Below are 15,921 nucleotides of genomic sequence, written 5' to 3' on the forward strand. Positions count from 1 at the left end.
TGTCTAATTTGAACATAAAACCTTTCTTTGCAAGCATTCACTTCAGAGGAATTATGGAAAGCTCAGTATTACCAAAACATTCAGGTCCACGGTGAGTCTATGTCTTTTGACAGCAACCATAGAGGCAAGTGGCAAGTAAAGCAACGTGTGAATATGGGTTTCCTGTCCAGTTAGAATTATATGCTTTGATATAATAAAGACAGAATTAGGACTGGTAGACACTTCTGATGAGCTTAGAGACTTCTTTCAACATATTTTCCAACATAAAGCTAATCAGGATTTTAACTCACAGAGCAGCTATTCCCCAGTGGCCTCCAGACTTCTTTCCAGCCTCAGTAAACAGTGACAGACCAATGAGATTGATGGTGGGAGCGATAGCCAGAGGACCAATATATCTTAGCACAAGGCCCACCAGCCCAGATAAGCCTAGTGTGAGCTGAAGGAGAGAGGATACCAGAATGGCTCCCTGGATCTGTGGAAGATAAGACAATAAGGACGTAATGTCATTCCCTATGCCAACATAAAGGTTTCATATCTAAAATTAAATGCTGTGCATCTTTTGCCATTATAATGCTTTCGTTTGACTTTAACCTTTCAAAATTAAGTTTTAGGCCTTTTGCAGAACTCAGTTTTAGAACATGAAACTCTAAAAACAGTTCAAGTTAAAAGTCTGACATTTTCACTGGTTTGACCCAAAATCTGAAATTTAGGACAGATAAAATTGAAACAGACTGTCTATTAGCGATTTAAAAATAGCAGAATTCAAGCAGTTGTGTAATTTGAGCACATGCTAACAAAGAACTTCACATTGACAGCTAGCCACAGTTTCTAAATAGTATGTACTGTGCAGCCTCTGATGAGAAATATCTATCTATCTATCTATCTATCTATCTATCTATCTATCTATCTATCTATCTATCTATCTTCATTGATTGTACTTATTTGTATTTTTGTATTTCCTTCTGATATCTGTACCCGAGCTGAGGTGACGCAGAAATTTCCCCATTGTGGGATCAATAAAGTCTTATCTTAATGTAGCTTTTCTCTCGTTGGGTTCTTCACACTGTCCTTTTTCCTGTTTGTCGAGGGACTTAAAATGAATTCAACTTCACATTTAAATGTTAAGTCTTGACAACATATTTTTCACTTCTTTGCTTATTTATACCCCCCCCCCACACACACCTTGTTTTGTTTTTTTAACCACACAAGTGAACATACCTCACGCATTCTTGTCATCCAGACCTCATCTGAATTTTCCATTTGTAGCGGACTGGTGCCATTATGAAACTGCACCAATGGTTTCACAGGTGCATTTGGCACAGGACACTGCCACTTGGGTAATGCAAGAATTGCCAGGGTTGGTGTGATGAAACTGAATGTGCCACCCTGGAGGATTGGTAACCTGCAAGTCAATAATTTTAAAGTTAAAGGTCAAAGGTCACTTGACCAAATGATGTAAAGTCTCTTCTGATTACGCTTGACTTTGTATACTCAAAGCAAACCTGAAGATAATTTTTATTTTTCAAAATAACTACACTGATTTTACTCTCTCACACAGGTATATACGTATATAGATCAATCTCATGAAATAACAATCCATAAGATTGGCCTAAAAGTTAACTTTAACCTTAAGTGGCAAATGGACAATAATCATGCTGATGTTTTTCTCCACACATAATCATTTAACTGTCAAAATAAATTGCTGCACAGATTAGGCGGACTTATTATTTATAGCTGAGGAGGAACCATGGTTCATTCTTCATTTAGACACTTTAGGAATTGGCAGTTGATTATCACAAATGGAATCCCTTTCCTGATATTTCAAGTTTGTCAAAATATGTGACATTCAATTCATCCTGTCTTCCTCCCTTAGCCCATCAATCATTATCTGACTTGGTGGTATGTGTACCTGTCTGCATAGAGCTTACGACAACCTGTATCGATCAATCGTTTGTTTATTTTCTAGTCTATCTATGATATGACAGTGTTTTTCTGATTTAATTTAATTTACAGCATTTTACAAATCAGTTAGTGCTTGTAAAACCTATCTGCAAATGTATAGTATAGTGTACAATCCATTGGTTTTATTATACTGTAATCTGCCAAAGGGCTTTGTTATTACAGAGTCCTGTAATGTATTTTTTGGGAACGAAATCAAATGTTATTTCTTTCCTCTTAGTTTAGACTACACTCGTGTCATAGTTATGTACCTATTTTCCCCGTGCCATATGCTCATAATGAAGAGTGAGAATGCAGTTTGTGTTTAAAACTAATTCAAACATCCAGAGAAAAAATTTCAAACTAAATAAAATACACCCATAGTGTTCATTCTTTAAACAAAGGATTTGGCTGTAGTGCGATATTAATGTTAACCCCTCCTTGGTAGGACTTCCCAGCAAGTCCTGGCAGTAACCTGAATAGAATAGAATAGAATAGCCTTTATTGTCATTGTACAGAGTACAACGAAATTGGAGTGCCACTCCCTTGGTGCAAGTTTCAATAATAAATATAAATGTAAAATATAAAAAGTACAAAAAAAACAATCATAAGTACTCAAACAATAGTATGTACAATATATACAGGATAGCATCATTAATATAATGACAGTATGAATAGCAGCATAATATAATGACAGTGACGGTATGGAATAGGTTCAATTGTTTTTGTGCTTATTTACTACGGTGATAGCTCTGGGAAAGAAGCTATCCCTGAATCTGTTTGTCCTGGTTTTATGTGACCTGTACCGTCGGCCTGACGGTAATAGTTCAAACAGTTGGTTGCTGGGGTGAGAGTAGTCCTTGATGATATTGCCAGCTCTGCTGAGGTACCGAGAGTTTGCAGTGACCTCCAGGCTGGGCAGAGAGCAGCCAGTGATCTTCTGGGCTGTGTTGATGACCCTCTGCAGTACTTTCCTGTCCGCAGCTGAGCACCCTGCATACCATGTTGTTATGCCGTACGTTAGGATGCTCTCTATGGTGGCTCTGTAAAATGTCACCAGCAGCCTCTCCTCCAGGTTGTTCCTCCTGAGGACTCTCAGAAAGTGGAGACGCTGCTGGGCCTTTTTAACCACCGCCGTGGTATTTGCAGTCCAGGAGAGGTCATCAGAGATCTGCATGCCCAGAAACCTCATGGAGTGTACCCTCTCCACACAGTTCCCGTGAATGTAAAGTGGGGCCGGGTCTGCTCTGCCCTTCCTGAAGTCCAAGATAAGTTCTTTAGTTTTCGTTGTGTTCAGTTGGAGGTTGTTAATTGAACACCACTCACTCAGTCTGTTGACCTCATCTCTGTAGTCCGACTCATCCCCCCTTGAGATGAGTCCAACCACTGTGGTGTCATCCGCGAACTTTATGATGGTGTTTGAGAGATGGGTAGGGGAGCAGTCGGATGTGTAGAGCGTAAACAGGAGGGGACTCAAAACACATCCTTGTGGAGACCCGGTGCTGAGTGTGATGGTGCTGGACCGGTGGGGGCCGAGTCTGACAGACTGTGGTCTATTTGTCAGGAAGTCCTTGATCCAGAGGCAGATGGGGGTGGAGAGTCCCAGGTGAGACAGTTTCTGGACCAGGATCTCCGGGATGATATGATTGAATGCTGAGCTGAAGTCCAGAAAGAGCATTCTCACATAGCTTCCTCGGTGCTCCAGGTGACTCAGCGCAGTGTGGAGCACTATGGAGATAGCGTCCTCGGTGGTTCGATTTGTCCTGTAGGCAAATTGGTGGGGGTCCAGAGTGGGAGGCAGACCGGCCCTGATGTGCTGACAGACCAGTCTCTCAAAACACTTCATCACTACAGGCGTAAGTGCAACAGGCCTGTAGTCATTTGGGCTGGCCACAGCTGTCTTCTTGGCGATGGGGATGATGGTGGAGGTTTTGAGGCAGGGTGGGACGGTGTTTGATGACATGGAAAGGTTGAAGATTTTAGTGAAGACTCCGGTCAGTTCGTCAGCACATGCTCTGAGAACCTTTCCATGTATTCCATCAGGACCTGCCACCTTCCTGGGATTCACTGACCTTAGAACACACCTCACTTGATGCTCCCTAAGTGTTAGTGTGCCAGTGCTGGGGGCGGGTGGAAGTGGTGTGGCAGCTGAGGGCCTGGTCGTCTCAAAGCGGGCGAAGAAACGGTTTAGATCCTCAGCCAGTGAGGCATCAGTCCTAGATGTTGCCTGGTTATTGCTTCTGCAGTTGGTAATGTGATTGATCCCTTGCCACATTTTTCTGGGGTCGTTGTCAGCAAAGTGATCTTCAATCCTCCTCCTATAGACAGCCTTAGCTTTCCTGATGCCTCTACTCAGGTCTGCCCTGGCCGCCCTATACGCAGCCCTGTCCCCTGACTTGAAGGCAGTGTTGCAGCTTTTTAGGAGGGATTGCACTTCGCTATTCATCCAGGGTTTTTGATTTGGAAACACCCTGACCCTTTTGTTGACGGTGACATTGTCAACACAGTTCCTGATGTACGAGAGTACAGTGTCCGTGTACTCCTGGAGGTTGTGGCTGGAGAATAAATCCCATACAGTTGTTGAGAAGCAGTCCTGCAGTTGAGAAAGGGCTCCTTCAGGCCAGGTTTTTATTGTCTTTGTCTGGGGCTTTGTTTTTCTCAGCAGGGGGGTGTAGGTGGGGGTGAGGGACATGCAGAGGTGGTCAGATCCAGCCAGGTGGGGGAGGGGTGTCGCTCTGAAAGCATGCCTGATGTTTGAATAGACATGGTCCAAAGTGTGTTCTCCTCTCGTAGCAAAGTTCACAAACTGGACAAATTTAGGAAGCACAGTCTTTAGGCACGCTTTGTTAAAGTCGCTTTGTTTGTTTATGGTGTTGAGCAAGAGGCTGAGAGCCGTGCTAACGTTAGCATCCGGCGGTATATAAACAGCTATCACAATAACTACTGTAAACTCCCTCGGGATGTAAAAAGGTCTGCACAAGACTGCCAGAACCTCCAAATCAGGAGAACAGTGTGTGTGAATGATCCTGCTGTTACAACACCACTCGTTATGCACGTAAACACATAGCCCCCCTCCTCTGCTTTTACCTGAGTTGCTGTTTCTGTCATGCCGGTGTAGCGTGGGGCCTGCTAACTCGACTGCAGCGTCGGGAATCAGCGGGTGAAGCCACGTCTCCGTAATAAGAATAATGCTGCAGTTACGTGCAAAGCTTGTGTTGGCTATCTGTAGCTCCAATTCGTCCAGTTTGTGGGTGATGGATCTGGCGTTCGATAGGAAAAGGCTCGGAAGTGCTGGCCGGTGTGAATATTTGCGTAGCCTAGCATCTGAGCCCGACCGGCATCCCCTCTTCTGCTTTCTTTCCCCCGTCGCCTTCTACGCTTGCTGGGCGGGCAGACCATCCACAGTGACCCTGGCGGTCTCGCTATCGCCACCAGGATGTTGTGTGTTCGCTGATATTCGCCAGAAACAGACAAACTATATTTAAAACCTAGGTCAATTAGGTTCTGGCGACTGTAAGAGATGGTGGTGTTGCAAACATTCAAAAATATCCACATTAAAAGTAAAAATTAGCACCAAACTGGAGAGCTAAGAGCCGCTGCACCCGTGCGCGCCGCCATCTTGCTAATATGCAAAGCTCATTTTAAGTTTTCTGTAGCCCGATAATAAAAACTGTCAATGCGTTGGAATCCATTCAATCCTTCGAATCACGTTTAAAAACCCACTTGTTTAAGCTAGCCTTTGAAACAAATTCGATTTAAAATTTTTACTCAGTTTGCGTTTGTGCCATACCACTTATCTGAAACTTTTCCGTAATGATAACTGTATTTTCTTCGTCACTCTATTGCTGTAACCCCGCAAATGCGGCTCTTGTGTGAAGCACTTTGATGTACCTTGGTCTTTTAAATCTGCTATAGAAATAAAATTGAAACTTAAACTGAAAAATTAGTGATGGGATTTCCGGGTCTTTTTAGAGAACCGGCTCTTTCAGCTCGGCTCACTAAAAAGAGCCGGCTCTTTCGGCTCCCAACCGGCTCTTCAGGTTGTTTTGTTGCTTTAATTTATTTATTATTAACAACTATATAAAATTATGCACAAAAGGAATTACTAATGTAAATAAAACCCTGTAGTTTTATATATATATATATGTTTATATATAAATATATATAAATATATATATGGTGGCCCCTAGAGACAAAGCACATACAAACTCCAAAACACACTTCTAGCGTTAACTGAATTTCCAAAGCTACCTAGATCACTTAAATTACACAATTGAAAGCATGTGTGTATTGTTTGTGTATTTATACACAGGCATTCATATATATTCAAATAATTTTAAAAAATGTTTACCTGTTACTACCACACACCAAGTCGTTGGTACTTCCTGGCTTGTGTAGCCACTAGGTAACAAAAGCTCAACACTGCCCCTAGCATCCTGGAGCACTTCTGTTGTGAATTGTATGTGCTTCAGGGTTTTTTTTATACACTCCACATAAAATGTAATAAATAAATCATATAATACAAAAACCAACTATTCACATTTCAACTTTTAACTATTTAAATTTTCATCATTTTCCTTTTAAACAAATTTAAAGTGAAACAACACAAAACACTGCAAACACACAATTAAATATAATTATGAAAAAATATGAAAACAAAAGAAGATGCACATTCTCTGTCATATGGGCCTGCATGAATAAACTTTCTGAATCCTTTATCATCTGCAACTGAAAATAGTTGTGGGTGATCACTACACCTTTCTAATGTGTTTCTGGCTCTCTTTCTCTCTCTTTCCCTCGGGCTCTGTTCTGTGAGTGTAACTACCGCCCCTCCCCCCTCTTCCCAGCACAAAGCACAAGACTCGCGTGCTGAGTGAAGCGGAAAAAAGTGCGAGAGAAAGGGTGAGAGAAAGAAAAAAAAACAACCCACGGCTCCCAATAAAGATCCGGCTTGCGTCTGTCACTACCCGATCCGTACCGGAAACCCGATCTGTACCCCGCATGTGCAAATCTTACGTCACTTCCTCTCTTTGCCAACATTGCGACATTCAATATATTTGAATGATACGGTTAGCACCCAGTTAGCTCCTAGCATTTCTCAACAGCTCTGCCTCCTTTTCGACTACCGGGACATTTAAACAATGGATAACCCGTATCCGCAACAAATTTTTGCTTTTCTCCTCAACAGAGAGTGTTCCCCGATTGAACAACAGCGCCGTAAAATAAGAAGAATGGTGCCTAATGACAGAGTTAATAATACAGACTTTATAATATGTCACGTGAAGATTCAGCAACCAGATGAAGTGTTTACTGGCAATTGACAGTGATAGCGGACATTATCATCACTTTTGCAACAATCCTCTCCACACAGACAAGCATAAACACACTCGATTATCACTAAATCAAATTTAACACACGTTTGTAATGACGCTAATTCAGTTTACAATAGGGTTCATTCGCTCAGTCAGCAGGTGGCGGTATCCTCGTACACTGGGAGTACACTGCCATTAAACGAACAGAAGAAGAAGAAAACCCCTGCACATGCGCGGTACGGATTGGGTAGACCCGATTTGTATGGTCCGACTTTGCACATGCGCAGTAAGGATTAGGAGTCCCGATCTGTCACTATCTTTTTATTTTTTTGTTTTTGTCTACATTATATTAAATGTTTCATTATCGGAAACATTTTAAATGTCACGGCAAGTGAGAAGAGCCGTGTGGAGGAGGAAAAGGAGGATCCACACGCAGGCAGTCGTGAAGGTGTAAAAGGTGATTTATTGAACACAAAAGGAGAGGCAAACGGCAACACGGAGAACTGAACTAAACTGGGAAACAACTAAAACTACAAAGCACAAACCTGAATGAGAATGAGCAGAGAAGAATGATGATGGACAGCAGGGAGAACACACGGGTGAGACATGGTAGATACACAGATGAGGCAGGGTGGAATACACAGGGTAGTAATGAGGAAATGGGCCACAGAAGGGAGACACAGCTGGAAGAGATCAGGGCTAACGAGACATGGGGAACAAAGCTGCACACACTAACATAAGACAAAGACTTTCACAATAAAACAGGAAACATGAATCACAACTCAGAGACATGGACTCAACACAGAGACAGAAAATGAAACATGGAACTGTACTATACATGAAACCACCATTCCTAAAACATGGATAATAGAAACATGAAACTCTAATAATAATAATAATAATAATAATAATAAACATCACAACAAGAGAATGAGAAACAATCCAAAACACCAAGATAACTGAAACACAAAGTACCAGAGAAACAAAGAATAATCCATGATGCAAAAGTGAACCAAAACATAATAAACTCAAAATACTGGGTCCAACGGACCCAGAACCGTGACATTAAAAGATACTTGTTATTATTAACATCTTAACAGATACTCTGACCTGTAACTATCGTAAAATGCTTCGACCGGAAGTAGACACCTTTCGCGCATGCGGGGTACCGATCGGGTTTCTGGTAAGGATCGGGTAGTGACAGCGTCATTCACTTCAAAGAGTCGGCTGTTAGAGCCATTTCGTTCACGACCGACACATCACTATGAAAAACATCCTCCTTTTCACCCAAGCAGTTTTATTTGATTGCTCTACCAATGGCAATGCTGCTATTTATTTAACAGACTCTTCCTGTTGGATATAAATTTCATATCAGCTATCATTATCTGTTAACTAAGTAACTACTCTGCTACTGAGGATGCCGCTAAAAGATTTGAGAATGCTACATGTAGGACACATACCGCCACATTCTTAAAGAAAAAGAATGTGCATGAGAAAACTGGCTCTTATAATAAACTCAGAAAGAAATCGGAATCCAATCAGTGGAGTTCTTGGAAGAAAACAAACCCCTGGCCTTTGCAAGGTATTGTAACTTTTATATCTAACAGCAAAATAACAAAACATGTAACTATCATTTGCTGTTTTTATTCTTGTTTGTGAATCATAATAACCATAATAAAAAGTGATATGTCAAAGTGTTGAAAAGTGAAGTTGTTCTCTTTCAGAAAGTGTCCTAGCTAGGCAATTAATTACTACTGACATTAGATGTTCTAGAGCAGCGGTCCCCAACCTTTTTTGCGCCACGGACCGGTTTATGCCCAACAATATTTTCATGGACCGGCCTTTAAGGTGTCGCGGATAAATACAACAAAATAAAACTAGTACTGGTACCGAAAAAAAGAAAATTTATTCATAACACACGTGAAAAGACCCAGGAAAACCGAGTAAACGATAAAAACAATAACAAAATAACGCTGAAAACCGATAAAAACCCTGAAAACTATACATTTCACGCCTGAGCCTCAACTCTCGCGGCCCGGTACCAAACGACTCACGGACCGGTACCGGTCCAAGGCCCGGGGGTTGGGGACAGCTGTTCTAGAGATCCCCACAATAAACTAACCCACAGTTTAAGTTCACATGAACCACTACAGGAGCTGGGCTGTTACTTTAGATCCTTTGTGGATGTGTTTTAGGAAGACTTATATTAATCCTCAAAAATCCTCACTGAACAAAGAAATGCTTCCCCAATATCAGGTGTGCCAAACAAATAAAACGCTCACTCATTCTTAGGTGGGGCATTGTCTCAGTTTGCGCACTGCAAAGCTAGTGCCAAAAGATATTACACAAGTGGAAATTCTTGTGTGAACTCTTGTGTTTTCGTCTGCTTTGGTTCACTGAAATCATAAAAGGGTGTTACCTGTTTCCAACAGTCGTCTGCAGCAGCGTACACAATCCTGACACAAAGAATATGGTGGAGATCAGCTGACTTTTAGCAATGTTGTTGTCCTTTATACAGAGCGGTTCAGCCAAGATCAGTGGAACTGCAATGATGCCACCGAAAGCAAGAATGTAATGCTGCAGAAAGTGGAATAATAGAGAGATTTTAAAGGATTAAACATATTTTCTTTTTATACAGATTAATTTATGTTTTTATCTTCATAAAACTCCTTTTTATTTGACTTTAATGCTTGCTGTGTTGTTGTTTTTTATTGAAAAACAGTCACAATGTGCAATGACATAGATGAGAATTAATTTCATACCAGACTGTACTGGATGTCATTATCTCAAAATATCTGCGTACAGATCAAATGCCAAGTGTAATTGAGGAAATGTCTAAATCTAAAACAGTAATACCAGTTTATCTGATGTTCTCTACTCAGTAAGCAATAAGAGTTTCCCTATATCAGTGTTTCTTTGCTTTAAATCATTATGACAAAGGCTATTTCTTGTAACTCAGAACTAGTGTGGTCAGCTAGAATAATAACAATCTTGTATCTGCTACATCAAAACACAACGGCCTGGCTGGCAGGATATGTTCAGTCTCAGATGTCTCACACTTTAATCTAATTTGAGTGATGCACAGACATATATCTGGACTCACTAAGGCTGCTTGCAGCCAAGTACAAAACACATTATATGTCATTGACAACACCATCGGTGTGGTCAGAGCTAATTCTCCTATCAACACAACCTACAATGTCGTCCAGAAAATGTTAAGTGATTTGTAAAAAAAATAAATAAATAAATAATATGGGCAATGGAGCGGGTATCCTTGGTGTTTCACCAATGCTGACAAAAGAAGGTAATGCCACAAGTATTAGCAAAAATGTCATATCCTTTTATGTCTTTGCAGCTGACATTCAAGGCTTTACTATACTTCACACAGGGGTGGAAAACACGGGCATTGTTTGTTTTAATCATTTTCCAAACCTGCAACAATCAGGGAGATATCAGTTCTATGGCAGTGAGGATTCCTTGTGGAATGAGATAGGCTGGTAGAAGTTACTCTTTCCAGATGTATAAACCTAAAAGATTTTACATTTTGCCCAACATTCATATTTTGTGGTCAATCCTAATCAGTAACATAAATGGCCTTTTGCCATGTCAAGTTAAAAGACACAATAGAACCTTCAGCATCACTTATTAAAAGATTTGAGTGAGTGGTCATATATATATATATATATATATATTAGGGGTGCAACGATATTCGTATCGATATTGAACCGTTCGATACAGTGCTTTCGGTTCGGTACGCATATGTATCGAACAATACAACATTTGTTATTTATTTTATCAACTTTCCTTCTGACGATGCTGTCTGTGTTGAGCGCTCAGTGAATCTGCGTTCGACTACTCCGCCAAGGCTCGACAGTGCAGCCTAGGCGGAGTAGTCGAACGTAGATTCACTGAGCGCTCAACACAGACAGCATCGTCAGAAGGAAGAGCGCAGGGCAAGCTAGCGAGACAGAAGTTAAGCTCTCCTTGCAACATGGACCTCCCCCACCCTCATTCAGATCTGGCGTTTGGAATTATTTTGGTTTTCATGTGACGTATGACCCTGAAGGTAAGCGAGTCATGGACTAAAGTAAAACAGTATGTTGGATGTGCCATGCAATGCTCAATTACATGGGTGGGAACCAGTGTTGGTCAAGTTACTTGAAAAAAGTAATCAGTAACTAATTACTGATTACTCCCCCAAAAAAGTTATCCCGTTACTTTACTGATTACTTATTTTCAAAAGTAATTAATTACTTAGTTACTTAGTTACTTAGTTACTTTTTAAAAACACGATTTACAACCTGAAGAGGTGATAAAGTGATAGATCTTTCAGCCCAATTCTACTTTTTCTACATAATCCATCATACAAAATGTAATCAAATGGAAAAGTCTCTTTTTTTAACTTGTTTTATCAGTTTTAATCTTTTAACTTTATGCATCAAGCAAAACATTTAATTATATGCAACATTCTCTGACTTGAATAAATTAGTTTAACATTTAAACCTATTTTCTACACATTCCAGCACATAAAATAAAATATTTTTTGTGTTTTCACTCACTCTTTCAAACAGATGCAAGTAAAACACAGCAGAAAATAAATAAAGTCAAAGACTCAGCGGTCCTTTTGCTCTATTTTCACCTGTAAAGCAGGAGCAGGGTAGGCGGAGGGTTACCCTGGTGCAGGTGTGCTGCGGTCAGTTGAAGAATCCGCGCGAGTGTCTCTGTGAGTTTCCCATCACGTCGTAGCTACTCGGTGCTTGCTCGGAAGTTTAGGGGTTTTTTTCGCTGTAAAAAGAAGTTTTCTTCCCACGCACGATGGACGCTAATGTTTTTGTCACTTTTTATGGAATCAAACTCAAAGTAAGGTCAGTACTTCCACACTTTAAACGCTGCACGCTCATACTCTCTCCCGCACTCGATATATTATCCATTGTTGATCTGCACACAGCTGCTGTCACCAACGTCGCACTTGCTTACGTCACTGTCATGAGACATTCTCGCAAAAAAAATCACGGTTTTAGTAACGCAGTAACGCAGCGTTCCTACGGGAAAGTAACGGTAATCTAATTACTGATTTTGCAATAGTAATCCCTTACTTTACTCGTTACTTGAAAAAAGTAATCAGATTACAGTAACGCGTTACAAGTAACGCGTTACTGCCCATCTCTGGTGGGAACTAGTGTGTTAGCTCGTTAACGTGTTGGCCGTCTAGCCCCATGCACGGGGCGATCGGTGGTAGCTCGTTAACGGAGATTTGCCATATTGTGGCGTTAAGGTCATTTCAACGAGATTAACCTGAAAGCACTAGTGGGAACACGACGAATATGACTGCACATTTACGCCGACATCATCCTAGTGCAAAGACAAGTGGAAGCAGAAAAAAAACAAGCAAGCATGCTACTAACTTTAGCCGAGTCATTTAGACAGCTGTTAGCACATGATTCTCCTTATATGTTCAATATGCTGCTGAGAATATAGCCCAGAAGAAGCGGATAGTATAGCTTTTATTTTGGAAAGAGACATTTCTCTGTAATAAACTCTCTTTTCAAAGATGAGTGATTCCTCAATCAGATACAGGGCTCGCAATATCGCTAGCCCGACGTCCCGGGGCTAGCGATTTTTTTCAGTCGGGCTACCAAAATCTATCTCTGCCCTGCCCGTCGGGCTATTGTAGGAAGGAAAAATATATGTCAATGCTTTTGCATTCTTTCAGAAATGTAGCTGGGTAATTATGTCATTGGCATCGGTGAGCCACTGTCAATATGTGACATATTGAAATCGCGTTTGAATTTGCGCTTGTTTTTTTGCTTTCACTTTGCAATCGCGCAAACTGTGTATAGAGAGCGACAGCACTGATCTGTGAGTGATGATAATTTGTGCACCAATTCTTCTGACATCGTCTTATTAATTGTTAGCTTACTATGCAAACATGACAAGTGAAATCTCACGCAGCAAGCTTAAACATGTGAGAGGTTGATCGCGCAGAGAATCGCTGAGCTTATGTGAGTGCGTGTGTAAAAGCAGCAGGATATATATTTGACTACGATGACCTGGATGACTGAGAACCTTCACAGACAGATATATATTTTAGTTCTGCTGAGCCAAATAAGACAGGTCAGGGTGAAGAAGTGACAGCCAAAGAAAAGCTTACCACAAAACGGAGAAGTTATGACAAATCAGACTATAAGGCAAAAAGAAAGTGCAGCTTTATGGTTTCATGGACAAAAGAATTTCTGTGGCTGCAATATGACGAGCTATATAACCAGGGGTGCACATAAGTGGTCCGCAGGTGCGCATTCGCTGTCAAAATAAAAAACACGCACAAGGGTTAGGGTTAAATTTAAAAACTGTACTTTTGAGTTAAAATATATATTTATAATTTTAATAAATGAGAAATTAAAAAGGCATGAACATTTTTTTGTATCGAAAAAATATCGAACCGTGACACCAAAGTATTGAACCGAACCGAACCGTGAATTTTGTGTATCGTTGCACCCCTAATATATATATATGTATGCTAAAATGCTAACAGATTATTTTCAAATAAATACAAATCAATAATATGCTACAGGAGAAAATAAAGTCACCAACATTTTGGTCATTTCAACATGCCAGCCTTGGAGCTTAAATTTAATATATTTTTACAGCATGATCATATTTTCCTTGTCGCTGGTTCAACCAAGGTCACTCAGCCTGAAAGAAAACTGGTATTATTATAACCTTGAAAATATCTAAACTACTAACTTATGACCACACTTTGGATTTTAACCATATTGCAGGTCTTGTAAATAATGTTATTGAATGATTGAAATGCTGTTGCTAATCAGCCATGAAATTAACTCTTGACATTCTAGTCTTTGCTGCATGTCTTACCCACACTCTGGTATGTTATTAATAAAATAAAGTCCCATTTCCAAAAATGTTTTGACACGACTTAAAATAGTTTAACTAAAAATGTAAAGAAAATTACATGTCATATTTAGCTTTCCCTCCCTTTTTACTCAAAATCCCCCTTACTCATTTCTGCTCATGTCTAGAACCGTCTCACACATACAAGCACTCACATGTTAGCGACTTTACACTAAAGTCGCTAACGAGTCACTAAAGAATCAGGGTTAGGGTTACTGACAGACCTTATTGTGAGTAAATACATACTGTTGCCAACACACATTAATTATCACCCCTTTTTAAAGTGAGACATTTTCTTTAACTACATTAATGTCATTTTTTGAATTATTGTTTATTTTTTAGTTCGCAAATGTTGCAACAACAAAAAAGACATTACCATCAACTTGTCAGGATTATGGAAATCTTCTAGTTATAATTTCAACTACATTTACCTCAGCTTTAGTTACACTTCTCTTTCTCTGTATTAAAAAGCTGGAAAACACTGACAAGCCCACTTTCCTAACTGTCCAGCACTAAACTGCAGATAAAGGAAGCTGATGGTGCAATATCTATCATTAAGTTACTGAGTTATAGAAAGTTTTTAATTGTCTCAAAAAGAAATTGAGAAGGATGTGGAATTTGGGATTATGAATAATGACTGCTAATTTGACCTCGCATTTGCTGTAGATGTAAATGAGAATTGGTTTAGCCAATGCAACTTTATTTTTACAGAGCTGTATGTAGGTTTGTCTCCTTGCTTTGGCATTGATCTAACATCAAGAGGCTTCATTATAAGAGTAAATGGACTGTTTCTTATATACCCCTTTTCTATTTGAGCACTCAAAGCACTTATTCGCCCATTCACACAAGCACTTTTTTTTCTGCACCTAAGTGCTGTCTTTCTAACAGTCACACTTTCACAGTGAATGTATTGGAAAGCAACTTGGGGTTTACTATATTGCCCAAGGATACCTTGGCACGCAGACTTGAGCAGGCTGGCTTGCCCTACCAACCTTTCAATCAGTAGATAACCGGCTCTACCTCCAGAGCTACAGCCAATCAAAGATGTTCAATAAATGAAAGCAGAATGTTTTCCTGCAGTAGTAGCAAGGTTAGATACAGTTTTCTGCTGTGACACTGGGCTAAACCACCAGTGTGTGAATGCGAGAGTGAATGAATAGTGGCATTGTAAAGCGCTTTGGGTGCCTTGAAAAGCGCTATATAAATCCAATCCATTATTATTATTATCCATTAAACAAGTCAGAAGATAGATTTACCTGGAAGCCAAGCAAAATGCAGAGGTACCATGGTGGCCTGTCATTAAGGGAGTAAACTAAATCTATTTTTTTTCCTGTTGTCTCTTCTAGGGTTTCCTCTGTGTGAGACTCCCCAGGATCAGCTGTCAGCTGTGGCTGTTCGTCGTCTTTGTCCTTTAAGAGAAGCACAGCAAAAGTCATTAGTCATTAATTAGTCATTAATTTAGCAATAATTAGTTTAATCCACTGCAATGCATTTCTTCCTCTGCATCATTTCAGCAACTGTTTGAAATTTTAATTACTTTAAATCCCAATTAATTGTATGCACAAGTTTGAATTTATTTAGGATTTTTTTTTAATGTATGTATATATTTGAGCTTGTATGTATGTTTTTACATAAAAGGCCAATATACACTCAAATCTTTTAATAAGTGCTCCTGCAAATTGCTGTGAAAGTGTTACTTTCTCAGCTGGAGTTGCTTTTTTTTCCTTACAAATGCTGCCTCCAGTTGGAGCTTGTATTCCAT

At 40.1% G+C, this 15,921-nt stretch overlaps 1 protein-coding gene across 1 annotated transcript in view; it reads right to left on the reverse strand.

Moving 5' to 3' along the window:
* Positions 1-15,921, reverse strand: part of LOC146705080 (solute carrier family 23 member 2) — a 71,089-nt gene extending 55,168 nt beyond the window's left edge. Inside the window, exons 1-5 of the mRNA XM_085460983.1 lie at positions 15,889-15,921; positions 15,416-15,568; positions 9,670-9,827; positions 1,219-1,402; positions 291-472 (exon numbers count right to left, since the gene is read on the reverse strand). Of these exons, the coding sequence (XP_085317109.1) occupies positions 291-472; positions 1,219-1,402; positions 9,670-9,827; positions 15,416-15,568; positions 15,889-15,921 (710 nt within the window). The remainder of the gene's footprint in view (positions 1-290; positions 473-1,218; positions 1,403-9,669; positions 9,828-15,415; positions 15,569-15,888) is intronic.

The sequence above is a fragment of the Copadichromis virginalis genome, linkage group LG7 (genome assembly GCF_057382275.1).
Source record: "Copadichromis virginalis isolate Kocher_CV1m ecotype Utaka linkage group LG7, C_Virginalis_male_GT1.1, whole genome shotgun sequence".
Lineage (NCBI taxonomy): Eukaryota > Metazoa > Chordata > Actinopteri > Cichliformes > Cichlidae > Copadichromis > Copadichromis virginalis.